The 20,623-nt window shown below is 44.1% G+C and overlaps 1 protein-coding gene across 1 annotated transcript in view; it reads left to right on the top strand.

Moving 5' to 3' along the window:
- Positions 1–19,056, top strand: part of LOC117424577 (mitogen-activated protein kinase kinase kinase 9-like) — a 30,645-nt gene extending 11,589 nt beyond the window's left edge. The window contains exons 5-11 of the mRNA XM_034041053.3: positions 6,770–6,945; positions 8,259–8,502; positions 8,685–8,807; positions 10,845–10,995; positions 11,584–11,696; positions 12,607–13,287; positions 14,122–19,056. Coding sequence (XP_033896944.3) covers positions 6,770–6,945; positions 8,259–8,502; positions 8,685–8,807; positions 10,845–10,995; positions 11,584–11,696; positions 12,607–13,287; positions 14,122–14,510 — 1,877 coding nt within the window. The 3' untranslated portion in view covers positions 14,511–19,056. The remainder of the gene's footprint in view (positions 1–6,769; positions 6,946–8,258; positions 8,503–8,684; positions 8,808–10,844; positions 10,996–11,583; positions 11,697–12,606; positions 13,288–14,121) is intronic.
- Positions 19,057–20,623: the final 1,567 nt, after the last annotated feature.

Below are 20,623 nucleotides of genomic sequence, written 5' to 3'. Positions count from 1 at the left end.
TATTATAACAGCAATAGATTTCAAAGCACTTTGGAGGAAGAGCGCCCCTGTGTGATCGCATTAGTGCAGTCTAACCTTTCTAATATCACTTCACAGGGGCTGAGCAAAACAGGGATGGGAATAAGACTCCCACTGCATAGCAGTTCCAATCCTGGTTTTGCTGTGAGTTTAATAAGACACACCTTGTTACCTATACACTGTGGCTAATCAAGCTCGTATTGAAAACTGCTATGCAAAAGGAGTCTTATTACTAGGGGTGGGCAATGATATGAAAATTGTATATCGATATCGTGCACATATTTTGATATCGACAATATCGAAGTCTTCCAAAACACAGGAATACAATAACACAATTGCAACATCAAACATATATACATATGCAGAAGTTAACAGATATTTACATATGAAAAGCAATAAATTACTTTAACTTAGTGGTGCTTTGCTTCACAATATCATAAAATATTTCTATACTTCACTGCGCACAGACTTCGGAGTTGTTAATTTTCTATCTAATCTGGAAGTAATTGAATCTTCAGCTGCTCTGTGTATAAATGCCGACCCCTGACACCTCTAAAGTATTAAGCACGGTGTCATGCTGAATTTTGCATTATTTTGAGATCTCATTTATAATACCGAAAGTTCACATTTTAAATAATAGTGCAAGTAATCACACAGACAAAATGCAATGAACCGCTGACGCATGCACACATCTCAAAATAATGCTAAACAGATGGCCAATAGTGATATAATATTTGACACTGCAGATTTCTTTCTGCTGCAGGTAGTATTGTAAACATGTATGATATATCGGTATAATATATTTCACTCCCTTTATATGTCGGACATTTCAGTTCTGTACCGCAACACTTACTTACATGTGAGTTGGTTCTGAGACATTGTGGCAGGACAAAGTTGTCCTGCCCCTTTAATGGAAGGGGTCACGTGATGGGCGACCATTCTGGCTGTGGAGTGGAGCTACAGACCAGAGCTGGAATGGCCGCCAATTAAACACATGATCCCAATCACCAAATTGGGGGATTATATTATTAATTGTTTAATTGGCCCAGCTGGCCAATATAAAGCTGGCCATGCTGCAGCATGGGAGAGAGAGAGTGACTGGTCAGTTGGTAAGATTGTCTACTGAAGTCAAGGAGGCATTAAGTGAGAATGAGGTGGTCGGGGCAGTTTTTATTGATATAGAGAAAGCGTATGATATGGTCTGGAAAGAAGGTTTAATATATAAAATAGCATCATTGGGGATACAAGGGAGGACTTTGTGGTGGATCAGAGAGTTTTTGAAAGAAAGAGGATTTACAGTTAAAATTAAGGGGAAGTTCTCTGAAAGATTTGAGATGCAAAATGGAGCTCCTCAAGGAAGTGTTATTAGCCCTTTGCTATTTAATATAATGATAAATGATCTAGCTGAGGATATTTTAGTAGGATCAAAAGTAGCTGTAGGTCTGTTTGCTGATGATGGGGTTATTTATAAAAGGAATAAACATATTGAAATAGTTAGGAGGGAATTGCAGGAGGCATTGAATAACCTGGAAAAATGGTCAAACAAATGGGGCTTTAAAATATCAGTAACAAAAACAGAGGTGCTATTATTTTCATGAAGAAGAAGAGAGCAGGGGAAGTTAAATTTATTATACCAAGATAAGATTCTTAGAGGTGGAGGAATTTAAATACTTGGGAGTGTGGTTTGATAAAAAATTAACTTGGGGAAAACAAATAAATTCTATAATAGTGTAACAGGGAACCGGGTCGCTGGTTCCTGCGCAAGTGTGTGCCTGTAGAAAATCAGCTGCAACGCGCAGTTGGAGACGCGTTGCTAAGCAACCAGTTGAGTGGCAGGCTCGTCCTGAGCTAAAGTGATCGGGAGGTCTGGATTGGCTGGGGGGCGTGCCTGGGGATGCTGCGCAGAGCTCAAAAAGCGGCTGCGCTACAGCTCGGGGCTGCTGCAAGGCCATTGCTGTACAGACGAGAGCTGTGAGTTTGTTTACATCCAGGAGGGAAGCGTCCGCTCTGCGGGAAAGACTACTACGGAGCCCTTTAACTGCAAGACGGGGCCTGTGAAGGCAATTGCCCAGCCAGGACCGTCAGAATGGCCCGGAGTCGCTGGGAGGCCAGGACTTCAGAAATAACACAACAGAAGTAGGTCAGCTTAGGGGAGGTGGATCCCAAAACAGTATAAACAGGGTTACCGTAGAGTAGTAGGTTCCTGGAGCGGGACGTTCCTTTTAGTGGGACTAGCGCTCGTCATTTTGTGTGGCAAACTTTTATTTTTAGCTTTTGTTTCTTTGTTTTTATTGCTTTGTTAAATGTGACACGAGGTCTACCATCGCTGGTACCCTAGTGTCGGTTCGGTGTTAAAATTAAATCTGCGCGCCTGAGCGGCGTATCAACACCAATGCTCTGTGTCTGTCAGTATTTTCCAGTGACTACCCACACATGTAACACGTCACCCTGTTACATATGGTGTCAGAAGTGGGCGTCACTGGTCCTGCTGAGTCAAGGCAGGATAGGCACAGAGCAGTTGCCTACCAGGATGCACAGGCAGAACCAGCTGACGATCAGCAGTCACCGGAGGCGGTGCGGAGGGAGCAACTGGAGTCGGAGACGTGGAGAGGCAAGGACTGCCTTCCTCAGCCAAAGGAGTGGCTGCCGTCCGGAGAGCTGATGGAGGAGTTGCGGTCAAGTGAAGGAGCTGACGTCCGAGAGAGGAGCAGCTGCCGTTCCATAAAGGAGTAACTGCCGTCCGGAGGGCTAAAGGAGGAGCTACTGCCCTAATCGCCTGTGAGGAGGAGACTGCCTCCACCACAGCCCCAACCACCACCCCTGGGCAACAGTCCGGCGCCTGTGGGTAAGAGCCCTTGACCCGTGCTCCCAGACACCCGACCTTGGTGTCTGGACCTCCCATCGCTGGGCCTGGGTCCCAGGTCGCAGCATCAGCAGGCACGGTTGTTCGCCCAGACTCCTGTTTCGCTCCCCCTGGTGAACCAGACATCGCTACACTGTCGCCAAGGCTCTCACCTCTGCTGGCAGCTGCAGCCGCCCGGTCACCAGCCTGCGCTCCGGTCGCCCTGTCCACGCAAGTCGGGTCTCCTGTCGCCGTGTCTCGGTCCCTTTAGAGATGGCGCCGGGGACGACAGCAATCCACCCACTGACCCCCCCCCCCCCCCCCCCCAAAACGGAAGAGGAACCAGTCGGAGTTATCGAACGGACCGGTGGTGCCGTTCTGAGGGGGAAGATATGTAACAGGGAACCGGGTCGCTGGTTCCTGCGCAAGTGTGTGCCTGTAGAAAATCAGCTGCAACGCGCAGTTGGAGACGCGTTGCTAAGCAACCAGTTGAGTGGCAGGCTCGTCCTGAGCTAAAGTGATCGGGAGGTCTGGATTGGCTGGGGGGCGTGCCTGGGGATGCTGCGCAGAGCTCAAAAAGCGGCTGCGCTACAGCTCGGGGCTGCTGCAAGGCCATTGCTGTACAGACGAGAGCTGTGAGTTTGTTTACATCCAGGAGGGAAGCGTCCGCTCTGCGGGAAAGACTACTACGGAGCCCTTTAACTGCAAGACGGGGCCTGTGAAGGCAATTGCCCAGCCAGGACCGTCAGAATGGCCCGGAGTCGCTGGGAGGCCAGGACTTCAGAAATAACACAACAGAAATAGGTCAGCTTAGGGGAGGTGGATCCCAAAACAGTATAAACAGGGTTACCGTAGAGTAGTAGGTTCCTGGAGCGGGACGTTCCTTTTAGTGGGACTAGCGCTCGTCATTTTGTGTGGCAAACTTTTATTTTTAGCTTTTGTTTCTTTGTTTTTATTGCTTTGTTAAATGTGACACTAGGTCTACCATCGCTGGTACCCTAGTGTCGGTTCGGTGTTAAAATTAAATCTGCGCGCCTGAGCGGCGTATCAACACCAATGCTCTGTGTCTGTCAGTATTTTCCAGTGACTACCCACACATGTAACACGTCACCCTGTTACAAATAGATAAATGTAAAGGAAGGATGAATATTCTAAGAAGTATTTCAGGGACGAGTTGGGGAGCAAATAAAACTTGTATGATGATGATATACAGAGGGTTAATTAGGAGTGTAATAGATAATGGAAGTCAGATTCTAGTGGGAATTTGTAAAAGTAAGATGGAAAAATTGGATAATTTGCAAGCTAAAGCAATAAGTGTATGTATAGGAGCTATGAAATCTGCTCCAATAAATGCTATGCAGGTTTTAGTAAATGAGATGCCATTGGAACTAAGGAGGAAATGGTTAAGTATAAAATATTGGATAAAGGCTAACTCTATGCATCCAGAATTTCCTCCTCGAAAAAGCATGAAAGATAGGTGGATTAATCATTATAAAAAGGAGAGGTGGGAAACAAATGGGGGCACGTTGGGGTATTGGATGCAAAAATGGATAAAGGAATTGGGAATGGAAAATCTGAAGTTGGTAAAGAATGTTAATATAAATGTGTTTCCGGGATGGATAATGGAAAAACCAAACTGTTGTATAGAATTGAGTGAGCAAGTGAAGAAAGGAGGGGAAAAATGGAACTGAAAAGAAAGAGTCAAACTTTTGTAGAGGAGAAGAGTATGGAGGCATTATGTATATATACAGATGGATCCAAGGATCCAAAAACAGGAAGAGTGGCAATAGCATATTGTATCCCAGAATTAGATATCTGTAAAATAGCGAGGATATCTGACCATTTATCTGTATTTGTTGCAGAAATGGTAGCTATACTATTTGCAATAGTTAAAATAGCTGAAATAAAGCCTAAAAAAGCGGTCATATTTTCAGATTCACTGAGTGTTCTTATTGCATTAAAAGGGGAGTTTAATGATAGAAGAGATATCATGTTTGAAATAATGCAACAATATAAGGAATGTGCAATAATGGGGATCGAAGTGATTTTAGTTTGGATTCCTGGTCACTCTGGCATTCTGGGCAACGAGATGGTAGATCTGGCAGCAAAAAATGGGTTAAAAAGAGAGGAAATTGATGTGGTGATTCCTTTGGGATCGCAGGAAATGGGAGGTTATGTGAAAAAAATGATAGTAAAAGAATGGCAGGAGAGATGGGATGAAAGCATAAAAGGAAGGTTTTATCATAATATCCAGAAAGAGGTGAACAACAGTTGGGTAAACAAAGAGTTTGGAAGGAAAGAGGAAAGAGCATTGGATAGGTTAAGGATCGGGCAGAGTTCTTTAAATGAACATCTTTTAAGACTGGGGAAACATGAAGATGGAAAGTGTGAAAAATGTAAAGTAGCAGAAACAGTAGAACATTATTTATTAAAGTGTGAGAAATATGAGGAGCAGAGAAGGAAAATGGAGAGGAGGCTGAGAGAAATGGAGGTATATGAAGTCAATATAAAGAACCTGCTGGGAAAAGGGAAAGAGGAAGGGAGACTGAATAGAGAAAGGAGACTGAATAGAGAAAGGATACTGACGAAATATATAAAGGAAACAGGAAAAGAAGGGACGTTATAATAAATAAAGATAAAGTAAAACAGACAGACAAAGGATTACAGATAGAGGGCGCTAATCATCTAAAATAATAGATGGAATGTGCCTGTGGCAATGTGCCCCGCCCCTGTGTGCATTTGTGTGTTAAGTGTTGTATGTTGCGTGTGTTAATGTTGGTGTATAGTCATTGGTACACGGGATATAAATGGGTCTGTGTTTCACGTGTATTTAAAAAGTGTAGATTTGTACAAATCACTTCACGTGCTGGTTAAATGTAATATGTGAGCACGGGGTTGCACGTAATGAATTCACGTGCTGGGATTCCAGTGAATAATTAATTAGTAATTGAATCCCAGCACAACAGTATATATAGAGACACGTAGCACTCGGGGTTGGGTGTTCGAGAGTGGAGAACGGGAGAGAGAGAAGGAGAAAGAAAAGCAAAATAAAACGTAAAGTGTTTGTTCTCACCGTGTTTGTTTGTCTCCGTGCACCGTTTGTTAAGTGTTAGTTCGTTTTGTTTGTCTGTTTATTTTGGCTACAAGTGCCGTGTCCTGTTTTGTGTTCTGTTCAAATCTTTTATTTTCTGTGCTGTTTTATTAAATGCTGAGCGAAACCATTCGCTCAGCTCCACCAAACTCCAAGTCTGTCTGTTTATTTCCTGCATCTGGTCTGACGCCACCCACTCCGGCCGTCTTTGTGACAGTGCCCTATATGTTAACCAGAAGAAGAAGAAGCAGCATGGGAGAGAGGGAGGAGAACAAAGGAGAAACACTGAAGTGCTGGGGCCTGTGTGTTTGCTGGTTTTCATGACTGAGTTTTGTATATTTAGTTTAAGATATTTCTGTTTTGTTTAAATCTTTGTTTTGGCCATTGTGCCCTTTATTTTGCCGTGTGGCATTTCTTTGTTTTATTTATGTTTTGGTTTATTAAAAATAAACCCCCATTTCTAAAATACTCTGCCTCTGAGTCTTGAGAACGCCAGTGTCCTCTGCCATCCTGTCACAGACATACATTTGAATATTCAGACAAACTCTGCTTGAAATGTATTCGGTGGTAAAAATGAGTGTCAATAGAGCTGAATTTATAAATGTGTGTTCTCTCCTTTCTCAGGTCATTTTGATGTACAGGGTTTCTCCTGAGAGACTTTTGTTTTCCAGCTAATTGAAATCTTTTTTATTTTGAAAGAATGCTTTCATGAAAAAGCCCTGCTGGTCCCAGCTGTGCTGATGGTGATGCATGTTGGATATGATTTAGAGGAGTGATTTCGCTTGCTCTGGAAGTTCCTGTGGTTTTGTTTCAATCAGACTGCTGGAACGCAGACCCCCACACCCGGCCCTCCTTCACCAGTATCCTGGACCAGCTGACCGCCATCGAGGAGTCGGGCTTCTTCGAGATGCCCTCCGAGTCCTTCCACTCCCTGCAGGACGACTGGAAGCTGGAGGTGGAGGAGATGTTCGAGCAGCTGCGAGCCAAGGAGAAGGTCTGTCAGTAAGGAGGCTGGGCTCTGTCACCCGGGGCATCCTCTGTTCTTCTGATAGGGTGGAAATAGAGTTTAAACGTTAGCCAAGTGTTAAGGTAATTGTAGCTGACGAAACCATTCCATATATCTTACTGGTTTGTACTTCCGTTAGCTCATATGTCCAGTTTTAAAAGAAATGCATGTTTAGCAAACATGTGTCTGTTGTCATAAATATGGAAGCGTAATCTAACTGTTTACATTGTAAGAAGTGTACCGTGGAGGCCAATATATTTCATATTCAATATTTCTTCATTCTCCGAATCAATTCAATGTTGCAGTCATTTGTTAAACAGTGATGGAGGGCTCCTCATCATGGTTTTTCTGAGTGGATCATTATTTGCTTTCTAGCTATTCCAAAATGGTTTCTGAAAAGACTCCTGATTGTGGGGAAGTAAGATGGGGAAGCATATTAGCGTTGTGCTGTGCACCGACACCCCTGGGTGAGGCATTGTACACTGAAGCCTGTGCAACACTGATATGCTTCACCGCCTCACTTCCCCACAATCAGTAAGGTATGTTTGACCTCAAAGGGGTTAAAGCTAATGAAATAATTTCATAAACCTTACCAGCTGTGCAGCTTCTATTAGCTGTGCTGGTTTCACATGTGCAGTTTAAAAAGAATCAGGGAAATGAATACTGTTCTTAATGCATCCAATATTGTCATTATTTCAGGCTTGTTTATGGGGCTTTGTATTAATTAGTACAATTTATTATTATTATTATTATTATTATTATTATTATTATTATTATTATTATTATTTATTTCTTAGCAGACGACTTTATCCAGGGCGACTTACAATTGTTACAAAATATCACAGTACAAAGTATCACATTATAAAATATTACATTACAGAACAGATAAGAGCAATTGTAAAGTACAATAAAATCAGTAGCAAAAAAAAGTTTAAAATGAGAGCAAAATAGAGTAGAGAATTAACAATCAGACACAATCAGTCTAGATTTTCTGGAGGTTGATATTTCAACACAAGGATGAATTCTACATCTCGCACAAAAACATGCATGTGAATATTATTATACATTGTGATATAATGTATGTGTTGATAAAACTATTGCAGCTCTTGATTATATTTCATTTTAATCTCTTATAACATAACCAATTCAGAGCTTTAAGGAAAGCCTATGCTTCTGGGTATCCGGCTATGTGAGGCTCCCAGTAGGGCACCAGGGCAAATAATCTGTCAATGAATGTTGAATGGAGGCTATCAAAATAAAATCCGTGCCGATCGATAATGGATTCCGCCCTCATTCCTCAGGAGCTGCACTCCTGGGAGGAGGAGCTGAGCCGAGCTGCACTGCAGCAGAAGAACCAGGAGGAGGCGCTGCGCAGGCGCGAGCAGGAGCTGGCTGAGAGAGAGATCGATATCCTGGAGAGGGAGCTGAACATCATCATCCACCAGCTGTACCAGGAGAAGCCTCGCGTGGAGAGCCGCAAGGGCAAGTTCCGCCGCAGCCGTCTTAAACTGAGGGACGGGAACAACCGGATCAGCCTGCCCTCAGGTACAGCACCATGTACAGCTATACTCAAGAGAAAAGAAAATACATTTTGAGCAATGTGTTGTTCAGCTGATTTATGTGTGAATAAAAATATTAAAACAACCCCCCCCTCTCTCTCTCTCTCCTCCCCTTCTCCTCTGTCTACTCTCTCTTCTCATTTGTCCCTCTCTCCTCTCTCACTGCAGATTTCCAGCACAAGATCACAGTGCAGGCCTCCCCAACGCTGGACCGCAGGAAAAGTCTGATGGGGAGCAGCTCCAGCCCCCCTGCCAGCCCCACCATCATCCCCCGACTGAGAGCCATCCAGTGTGAGTGCCTCGCTGCACTGCACAGACAGGGAGAGGCAGTGCCTCGGTGCACTGCACAGACAGGGAGAGGCAGTGCCTCGGTGCACTGCACAGACAGGGAGAGGCAGTGCCTCGGTGCACTGCACAGACAGGGAGAGGCAGTGCCTCGGTGCACTGCACAGACAGGGAGAGGCAGTGCCTCGGTGCACTGCACAGACAGGGAGAGGCAGTGCCTCGGTGCACTGCACAGACAGGGAGAGGCAGTGCCTCGCTGCACTGCACAGACAGGGAGAGGCAGTGCCTCGCTGCACTGCACAGACAGGGAGACACAGTCAGACACTGCCTCAGGGCTGCACAATTCCAGTCCTATTAAACGTGGAGGACTCCAGACCTCAAGCACCAGATTTGTTCACCCCTGCCGTATCGGTTATGTGAATTAATAACGAATGCAACCTGACTTCAAAATACTTCAAATGTGGCTTAAAAGATGGTTTTGTATTATCTGCATTTGCAGAATATTGTATTTCTTACACGGTATACTGCTGTGTGGCATTCTCTATTATTACTGTTTATTACGCCTGTGGTCCGCGAGTAAACTCCAGGTGGTCCAATTCAGTTACACAGTTCTTGCAAAAACCCATTTCTACACAATCACACGCTGTGCTATACAATATGTATCACTAAGCAACCCAACAAAGAGCTTTAACCACATTATATATAGTAAGATATGTTGTAGTCTGCATTTCCCCTTTATCTGTTTTCTTTTATTACGGGAGTGTTTATAAATTTATATATATTACAGCTCCCTTTGATCCAATATAGCCTTGAAAGCCGCTTTTTTAGAATTTTTTTTTTTTTTTTTTTACATCTTGACCACTTTTTTTAACTTTTAAATTGCATTCCCTGCCTCAAGATGACTTCCCATGTACCTGTGTGGACCTCTCAAAACTGCATTTCCCATCCTCATGGGAAATGTAGTTCTAACATAGCAACACATGGGAACATGTAACACAATAAAATAAAAAGGACCTTATGTACCCTTTAATATCTCACAAGACTATATGCCAAAAGGAAATTCTCTTAACACTACTTCTGGAAACACTGTCCAATCATTTCATTTTTGGAATTGCTTCCCACCAACCTCGTCTTCGCATTTCGGTTTGTTTATTATATGCACATCGACTGGCGACTCAGTCAGTACAGTAAGTTGTGTTAGAAGTGTTGCAGGGACCAGCACTGGTATTTACATGTACTGGATCCCAGGACGACCCAAAGCCCTGGTGCATTATTTGTCAGGAGGATTTGTCAACCAGCAAAATTGAGACACCATTTATCTACAAAAGAAACAGGAACTTTACCTTCAGCAACTTTCAGTGCACAACATGACAACATTCCTTGATGAACTGGTAGTGAAAAAGGTTGGGAAGCACTGCTCTCGATCATTATTTATACATCACTATTTACCTGGCTTTAACTCTTCCAGGAAAATCATCCTTTCTCAAACAAAGCTGAATTTGTGATGTGACGTGGTTTCAGAAATGATCTGTTGGATGGTTCAGCTTGAGTTAGTTCATGGGGACATGCCTATATGAAACACAGTTTCAGAGAGGACAGCAGTTAAAGCTGCACATTGCTGGCAGTTACTGCAGTAAAGGTTTCAGTGTCTCACTGTTTGCATCCTAGAAGCTATGAGAGAGCATATTTATATTCACAGTAAGTTGGTTTAAAAAATGGGCATATTGATCTAAGAAATTGCCTTATAATAAAGACCTTCTACATATTTCTATTTTTATATTAAAAAAGCAGGGATAATATTGACACACTGAATCCAGTTTTGTTCTCAACCTATTATAACGTGTGCAAAGCTGGTTAAGTTAACCTCGATTAGCCCTGATTTAAACAGAGCCTAGTGTGAACTTGTTTATTATTGATATACTTGCATCTGTTATGTATCTACTGCATGTAAAGGTCTGGTGTGATCAGTGTTTTCACACATTGAGGAGGCCAGTTCTGAGCCAGAGACAGACCTCGTGTTTTATTGGCATGCTTGTTTTGCAGTGACCCCCGGAGACAGTAACCAGGGCTGGGGGCGCAACGCTGCCTTCCAGCCGGACGGAGACGAGGAGGAGAGGAGGGGCCACAGGAGGAAGGGCCGGACCTGGGGGCCGGGGCCTCTCTGTCACAGAGAGCTGCAATGCGGGGAGGAGAGGTGAGAGTCAGGGGCCGGGAACATGCCTACTCCCATAGGCTCGGTTCAGAATCCCACATGTGTGTTCACTGTCACTCTCTAGTGTTGTCTCTGCTGAGATTGTTATTTAACAGGATGACTGTTCCAGCTATTTCAACACTTCTTAAAGCTGAATTTCTCTGAAGTTTGCAGCTGTAATTTCTGTCCCCTCTGTAAATGGGATTTTGTTGAGATTTTCCATTTACTGGCTCGCAGTTGCCACAGTTTCAGAACAGGCAGAAATCGCAGTTGCACACACCTAGTGGTCATTTCTAAAAACACCTCACTTCAGAAATTCAGCTTGTGCGTTTAGGGCCCATGGTAAACCAGTCATAGAGGGGCAGAAGGACACTTAAACCAATTTTTGGGTAAAAGCAAATTTCTGAATTCTCACGTGTTAACAAAAATTGGAACAAGTAAAAGCATACGGAGTAAAGCTAGAAAGATCTTTTCGACCTGGAGAAGTTTTTAATAATTACACAATTAATCTAAATCTGCTTGAACAGCTTTAAAAGCCGGCAGTCAGCCCCGAGGTGTAACGCGCTGTCTCGTCTGCTCTGTGTTTTAAAGTGTGAAGGTGCTGGGCGATGGGAACAAGCAGTGGTCCTGCAGTGCCCCCAGCCTGGGCCGAGCCCCCCGGGGCAGCCCTGCGGTGCCAGGGGTCCCCAGCCTCGCAGAGATGGGTAAGAACTGGGGGTACCTCTCCTCAAGAGCCAACAGACAACAGAGCCTACTGCGAAATGTGTCATTATAGTCAAGTAGTTCTACCTCAGCCCTAGATGGAACTGCAACTGAATTAGAAGCTTTTATGTGTCGTGTTTCAGTTCAAGCACAGCACATCCCATCTCGATTGTGTTAATATAGTTCCTTGCCCATTTGTGCTCTTCCTAAACCCGCACAGAAAGAAGAAATATTGACTTTAATATACAAAAGAGTTGCATACATGAAATAATCTAGTAGCAGCTTCCAGTTACCTCTGGAATAATCACACTTGGCCAGCGCAAAGACTCACTTTCAGTTTGTGTTTACTGATGCTGGCCGCATGTATATATTCCCTTGGTATCAGTATGCTGAGCACAAATACTGAAGGGAGGAAATAAGACTCCTGTTGCATAGCATTTCACTCATTCCTTTATAGCAAAGGGATCCTAAAAACCCAGTTGCTTCTGAAATGACTGTCTCCTTTCTCTGTTGATTTGCTGTTTTAGTTTGCTAGCTGGTGTTCTAAAGATGACAATGATTTCGCCTCACCCCATACAGAGCTTGAAAGAGCTCATAGTGTGAGATTATGTGCACTGGGTAAGAGCTGTTATGAGGATAGCTGCTCCATTAATAACATGAATGTGTCACTTATTGCATCTCGTGCAGTGTGGGCTCTGGCAGCTCAAAGTGTGCGAAATTATTTGTTATAATGAGAGACACGCCCCTGCTAAAAATGTAAATAAATCAAGATTGCACAAAATGCTATTAAATATATAAAGTGTTTTTCTAACTTTACAACTATGCTGTTTGTTTAATGCATGGGATGGAGTTGTAACCAGTCCTTCACAGCTGATTCATCCTACCTGCTTTATAATTACCTTTTTTTTGCAGAGGATGAAGAAGACTGTTTCTTCAAGGAGGTGGAAAACACAACCCCGCCCACAACCCACCCCAGCCACTCCTACCTTTGCATCCCCTTCCATCAGGGGGAGGGGGAGGGGCCTGTTGCCGAGGGCAGTGGGGAGTACAGCCCTGCTGTCTCCGCCCCCAGCACGCCCACCACTATCACCAGCAGCAGCAGCAGCAGTGTGAAGCGAAGCCCGTCCGTGGCCCGAAGGTCCGAGCTGGTGCTGCTGGGCTGTGGGGCTGTGCTGGCTGCTGTAGGGCTGGGCCTGGACCTGCTGGGGGGGAGCAGGCAGGGGGAGCGGCAGTCCAAGAGGGAGGGCTTCTTCCACCGCCGCAGCGCCAGCTCCCCCTCCCGCAAGCTGATCCCTAAGGAGAGCCCCCTCCCCCCAGCCGCACTCCCCTCCTCCCTGTCCTCACTCTCGGACTGTAACTCCATGCGCTCCCTGCTGCACTCTGACAGCGAGGAGCTGCTGGCCTACCGCCTGCCTGGGGCCCTGGCGAACCCGCTGGTCAACACCCACCTGGAGAGCTTCAAACGGCACCCACGCCAGTCCCTGACCCCCACTCACCTCCCCGCCCCCAGCGCACCACGCCAGTCCCTGCGCAGGACCCCCTCCGACGGGGCCATCAAGAGGGGCGCTGCAGAGGGGGCCCGTCCCGGGACAGGTCAGTACCGGCCAGTCTCAAACACCAGCCTGTCTCAAACACCAGTCTGAGCTCAGCTGAGAGCCATGAAACAGCAGGCAACCTTTTATAGCAAAGCAGGTTCATCAGATCTCACCATGGGTATAGTTTGAGCCACAGCGTCGAAATAAGCTTGATTTGATATTGTTTGTGAAATTTGATTGACAATGTTCTCTTCAGCGAAGTGCTTAAAAAGTTGTCCGGTGTTACATGCGCCGCCTACAAGCACCGTTCCCAGTAAGTTTCACAGCGATATGTTTTATAACATAATCCTGATTGTTTTCATATTTTCATTCACACATATTTCATTCAAATCACCTGGGGAATACTTGCCAGGACAGGAGAATACCACTTACAAGCATCGCAGTGGGTCCAGATCACACTTCCTCCTGCAACAATGCTGCTTTCCTGTTCCCACAATGCTGCTCTTAATTCAGCACCAGCATCATTGCAGGAGGGAGCAGGATTAACTCCTATGTTTTGAAAGAAAAAAAGCACCTGTTAATTATACTTTTTCATTTTAGTTGCAATGTGGAATTTTCTACTTGTAAAAAGTTCATTACAGACTGGAGGAAACCCTCTGAAAACATCCCCCTAAGTTTAGCAGTGAAACATTTCAGTTTACACTTTTATCAGTATGATAGAGGTGAAACTAGGAAGATAAACTTTCAGCTAATGCTCTGATAACATGATTGAGGTAGAACTATGAGAAACTAAGGAGACCAACGTTTTACCTTCATCAGTTTTGTTCTTAGAAACATATCATTTGAGCTCGCCTCCCTGTCTCCCTCCCTCCCTGTCTGTCTCTCTTTGCAGCCAGCAGCCCAAAGCGTGACGACACGCCGGTCCCCCGTCTCCCGGACCCCAATCTGGTGTTCCCCCCGACCCCTCGCCGCCGCTGCCCCGCCCCTCTGCAGGACCCCACCCCCGAGCGGCCCAAGACCCTGGACTTCCTGTCACGACCCCGGCCCACCGCCCGGCCTCGCCTGGAGCCCTGGGGGCGCTGTGACTCCCCAGCGCTCAGCTCCAGCACTGGCACCCCCCCCACCCTGGACTCGAGCGGGGGGAGTGGGGGGAGTGCGCCCGAGGAGAGGCCCGGGCTGCTGGACCGGGACGTGGAGGGGCAGAGCCGCGACGCCACCCTCCCCCTCTGCAGCGCGTACAGCTGGGCCCCGTACCGCCTCAAACACAACTTCTGGTCCTAGCGTGCCTGCCGCCCCTCCGCCACACCAACAGAGAGCCCACACTCACTGGCAAGGCACGTTACTGTTGGGATTTTAGTGTTATTATTTATTCATATTTATTACTGCTTTGGAAGTGCTGCCAAATTGAAAAACCCAATCATTCCCATATCATCCTCCTAATATGATTTTTTTTTTTGCTGTTCGCAATCGTTCTGAGTGGTTCTTATTGCAATTCATAATATATTGCTGTTTTATTTATTTTCCTTCTTGTTGTGTGTTATACTTTGACTTTGAGTTGAGGAGCTGCTCTTCAGTTCGAATTGCCTGCAATAGACAAACTGTAACCCAGGCTATACAAAGTGTCTTATATCAGTAAGTGCTCAGGTATGTATTCTCAGCAATACAAAAGAAAACTCAATTGAAAATGGCAAATCACTAAATGGCGCTATCCCCTCTTTCGGCTGTTCTGTCCTGGGTTACACATATCTATGGCAGGCAGCTACAACCGAAGAGCAGCTTCTAAACCCGGGTCCAGTTTGAGTCGTTGCAATAAAAAACGCACCGAACGCTTGAAACATTATGAAAGGGTATTCTGAAGCTTCTTACTTGTAACCAAGGGTGGATCCAATTCCAATCAGAAGCATTCAGATTCTCTCTCTCAGCATGGTCAGATCAGAAGACTCTCTGAAGACGCTGCTGGTTTGTGGTGCTGGGTGGTGGGGCATTCATTGACAGTGTTACCCTTACTACTCAGACCGCTTGCTCACTCAATATCTTTGTATCCCTGCATAGATGATTGTCCTTCAAAAAGAAGATTTTAACAAGCAAGATGTCCCGCAAGTGCAGTGGCACCCCAGATCCATTCAGAATGACTGCTGGGATATTTTGTTCCAAAATGTTTTTCCTGCAACGACTCCCAAAACTGGTATCATGTTGAATGTTGTGTACATTTAGACCGTACGGTCTGTCCAGCTGTTCCTGTGGGATTAACTGTGGTTTGGTATGGAGGGACCAGCCGAGAGGCGGACTGGAAACCACTATGCAAAGCCAGAGGAGGATGTCATTGCTTCTCTCAATTCCCGGCTGCAGCCCAGCTTTAACCCCGTAGCAACCCAATTCTCCAGATTAGACCGGTACTGCTTCAGTGCGTTCCCCTGCATTCTCCAGATCAGACTCCTCTGCCGTGCCTCTCCCCCTCGAATGGGACTCCCAAGCAGGGCTGGGATCAGCATGAATGTAGCAAGTCAGCTGAATGTCTGTCCTGTAATCATACTGCTGGTTGTGCGTCACTTTCTCTGTGTCAGTTTGGGCACGTTCTGTCCATTTATCTCCTGTGAGTAGCCTGTGTTCCTGTTTCTTAATGTTGCTGCAGAACCATCATGTGCCCGCCGTGTATCCATTCACACCCACACTGCTCTGTATTGCTGATTCAACTCCCCCACTTCAGGACCACACTCTGGACCAAGTCCTAATTGAGTTTCGAAGGTGGCCCTATTTAAATATTGTTACAGAGTAACTTTTTATGTGTCAGAATTAGCACAGTTAACTAAGGCATTCTTGTTTTGAGAATCATACTGTATCATTTTCTGTTTCACTCATCACATCCTGGTGTCTTTTTAAAACTCAGCAGTTTAAAAGGGATCATGTCTTATCTCTACATACAGCAGGAACCCAAGAGTGTAACCAATAATCTGTCCCCCTGCAACGCCCTGCAGTCCACTGGATTTATGAAATCCTGTGTTTGTTCTTTGTGGTATTTCACAGTGATGTACAGTACGTCTTCCACTCACCGGGGGCAGTGTTGCTGGAGGAGAGGTTGGTTGTTACACTCTGGTGTACCAGATGTACTTGAAGGTTTGAAATGATTCTGAGAGCTCTACGAAGGACACAGTGATGCTTTAAAAGGCTGACTTGTAAAAAGCTCCCAGGATGTGATGAGAGTGATATACAAAGTGATTCTAAATTACAAGGAGAATACATTAGATAAGTAATGAACTATTCTAAACATTTAGCTGGTATACCGCAGACCATTATTTTTCCATATTGTTTTGGATTGTATTTTATGCTGCTAATGTAATATCTTGAGGTTTGTAGGACTCGTGATTGTTCAAACCGACACCGTTTTAAACATCACCAAACATGATGCCCTGATGCATGATCAGGATCGCGTTGCGAGGATCAGAGAACTCTGTGGCCTTACATATTATACATATTATACATATTATACATATTATACATATTTGCAAGCTGGGCAAATCATTCCCCATATTACACCAATTTCATCACTCTTTAATCAGATAGTTTATTTCAGCTGAACAGAAAACGTCCCTCTGTAAAGGTTTTCCACAGTAAATGTGCAAGTTGTTTTGCAGTTTTTCCCCATGGTTATACTACGCATTTGCCATGGTTTGCCATACATTTTAATATGCTTTACTATGCTTTCACTGTGCTTTATTTCACTTTGCTGTGCTTTTACTGTGGGAGACTTTTATAAGGGCCCCCTCAAAGTCTACAAAGCTAGTCTACTCGTGTATCTTGCAAGTCCTTATGTGAGAGTCAGATTCCAGGGATTGAAATCGACACACTTCATGACAGCAGGTACTGTGATTATAATACAGAACAATTTCAAGTTGCATGGTTGCAGCGATTTCCAGCAATTCAATGACTTCCTTCATTAAGGGATTGGTTGATTACTCTGAGCAACTGCAAACATCATAAGAAGACCGTTCCCAGCTCCTCAAAATTCAAAGAATAAGAAGTCATGTTTATAACAAGCAGATAGCTTGTGTTCCAGCCCTAATCCTGTTTCAATGTTTAACTTGCTTTATTTATTCATTTATGAATGTATTAGTTATTGGAGGTATGTTTTTCAGATCTCACAAGAGAAAGTGACAGTAAAGACACTTTCAACAGTGTTGCAAAGCCCATACAGTGTTAATCATATGTATTTATTTTTATTTAAAGGGGTTTAAGCAGATTAGATCACGCTGATGTTGTGCACATCAGTTAGTTTTGAAAGAAACACATGTTATAGCAAACCTGTATTTTCATTTAAAAAAATGATGCCTGGGACCATACTGGGTTAAAGAAAGCTCTGTTTGCATGCCTTACTTTCATGTAGTGTTGCACTTCCTCGGTCACCTGGAGAAACTGTCCCCAACTCATCAACACCTTTCCTTTCATTTACCAATCAGCTGCTTCCCAGTGAAATGACCAAGCAAGTGAAACAGAAAAAGACTACCAGATAGTAAGCCACGCAGGGCTGTAACTCTCTGTAACCTAGCGTTGTAGCCGATTCTGCTTTCTTTCGTTTCTATACTATGCGCTTCTTTCCAAACTGCACACGTGTGACCTACACAGTGAATGGAAGTGACAGGTAAGACATTGAAATAGTGACTGATTTGCCTTAAAAACCCATGTAGAAAATATCAGCACTGTAGGTGTGAGGATAACAAAAACACAATGTATACAAAATAAACAAAATCTAAGTTCTTTCAGAGCTGCAGTACGTCATGTATAACCTCCTACTGGTGCAAGTAGTCACAGGAGCATGACTATATGTGGCTCACAGAGTGACAGTGGAATAAAGGGGCAGCAAAGCCTGTGACCTTTTGAGGAATGGGAAACAAACTGGACTGTCAACAGGGTCTTTGTTTCAGATATAACAGCGTGCACAGAGAGCTGTGGAAGATGCTTGAAACAAAATGATTGTGGGGCACTTGTGTTTTAATGCAGTGTGGTTCAGTTCTGTACAAGCTGCATTTGATGCACCTGAATTATTACCACTGTACGTTTCAGAGCAAAAATAGCGAACCAATTAACCAATCAAGAATGTGTTGTGACAATATAGACGCTGCACTGCAGTGGAAGGTCTAGCCAGCTCAATCACAAGGCAGACTGGCTGATTGTTGTAAATCTCTTGCTACCTAGAGTGCCTCCTTCTGGCAAATAGGAGTATCTGCATCCCAATCTCCAGCTACAAATGGCACAACCCAAAAAAATCACTGCTGCCATCTCCAGATTGCTTCTGCAATTTAAAAGCAAGCAAACAAATAAGTATGGTACTATTGTTTTCTTCCTATGTATGTATGTCCATGTAAAAAAAAAAAAAAAAAACTACATTTTTTATTAAGTTATTAAAAGTTGTAGAATACTATTGAAATACAATGAAGTTAAAGGAGTGATAATAACTTTCTCCTTAGCCTAAACAATGGGGAGTTCAGAATTAAAGGACTTTACTGGAGTCCAAAGTGAATGAAGTTTGGAAATCAGCAAACCAATGAAGAGCTTTGCGGGAATGTGCTGAGGAGAGAAGGGAAATCGGTCATCACTCGTTTCAGATCATTGTGTCCTGAAATCTCCACCAAGGATGCCAAGCAGGCTTGGTTTTGTGGCTAGATGTATTATATGTATTCTTATTATTTATTATCATGGCAATGGTTGTTATTCGTGTTATTCCAGTGATGGTGACAGCAGTATTGTTATTGTAATAAAATAAGATACTGTTTTAGGATTGGTGTCAGCACTGGAGCACATTCAGACTTGAATAAAAATCAGAGTAAGAGGATTTGGGAAGTGTGGTTTTGTTCTTGTGTCTGTTCGACGGCTGTTCTCATAAAACTGAAACATGACGCACACACACTAGCACTGAAACACGACGCACACACACTAGCACTGAAACATGACACACACTAGCACTGAAACATGACACGCACACTAGCACTGAAACATGACACACACACACTAGCACTGAAACATGACGCACACACACTAGCACTGAAACATGACGCACACACACTAGCACTGAAACATGACACACACTAGCACTGAAACATGACGCACACACACTAGCACTGAAACATGACACGCACACTAGCACTGAAACATGACACACACACTAGCACTGAAACATGACGCACACACACTAGCACTGAAACATGACGCACACACACTAGCACTGAAACATGACACACTAGCACTGAAACATGACGCACACACACTAGCACTGAAACATACCACACACACTAGCACTGAAACATGACGCACACACACTAGCACTGAAACATGACGCACACACACTAGCACTGAAACATGACGCACACACACTAGCACTGAAACATGACACACACTAGCACTGAAACATGACACACACACTAGCACTGAAACATGACGCACACACACTAGCACTGAAACATGACGCACACACACACACTAGCACACTTTTTTCTTGTTCTAAGTTTTGATAACAGCATATCAAATAATGTCCTTTTATTTGTGAAATATTTGTTTAGTTGACTACCTACCCCCTTGTTGACGGCTATGCAATGGGCTGACTGCTAACCTGCACATGTGGGTCCAGTTAAGTTTAACAGCCTATTCCATTTCCTTCCACTTCTGCACATAAAACATAATTGCCTCTCAGACTTCAGATGGTTATTCTGCTTCAATCAGGTGAAAATACAAACTGCAATTCGGCACTTTGTGGCCTCACATTTTACTGCAGGCTCGTTTTCAGCTTTTTTGTGTCAATTTATTGAATTTTGTTGTTTGCTTTTACCAAAGGGTGTCAAGCAGGGTTGGGGTCAATTCCTGGTTTTCAATTCCCAATCCAATTCCTAATTCTAACACATTATTGATCAAAATTGCAATTAGCAGTATTCTGTTAAAATGCGCTTCTCACAGTGGCAACACATTACTTCCATTGAAGTCCCTGTTAGTCAATTAAATTGGCTTCAAATGAAAGCAGATGAACAATCACAACTATTGTGTCTAAAATATCAATTCTGATTCTTTCAAAGGCTTTGGAATTGGGAATTGATTTTAAAAAGGAATTGGAATGAAAAAAACAGGAATTCAACCCAACTCTGGTATCAAACACAACACAAACAGTGTTATCCCTCCAGGCTGGTGATTTCAAGTTGTTTTATGATTCAGGAGGTGCAAACGGGGGCAGATAACTGTCTGTTTTTAAGAATAATCACACGCTATGGCTAATCTTAATGTATTCTAATTTCCATCTAATACAAACCATCTGACTATGTGACACAAGGACATTTCAGATCAGTGTATCGCATCAGTGCCAGGGTCTGTGTCGGCTTTATTGCCTGTTTGTATATCTAGCAGCAATTACTGCT

Source organism: Acipenser ruthenus, chromosome 18 (assembly GCF_902713425.1).
Source record: "Acipenser ruthenus chromosome 18, fAciRut3.2 maternal haplotype, whole genome shotgun sequence".
In the NCBI taxonomy this organism is placed as follows: domain Eukaryota; kingdom Metazoa; phylum Chordata; class Actinopteri; order Acipenseriformes; family Acipenseridae; genus Acipenser; species Acipenser ruthenus.
Note: the sequence above shows the minus strand (reverse complement) of the source record. Positions and strands in the feature narration are given on the sequence as shown.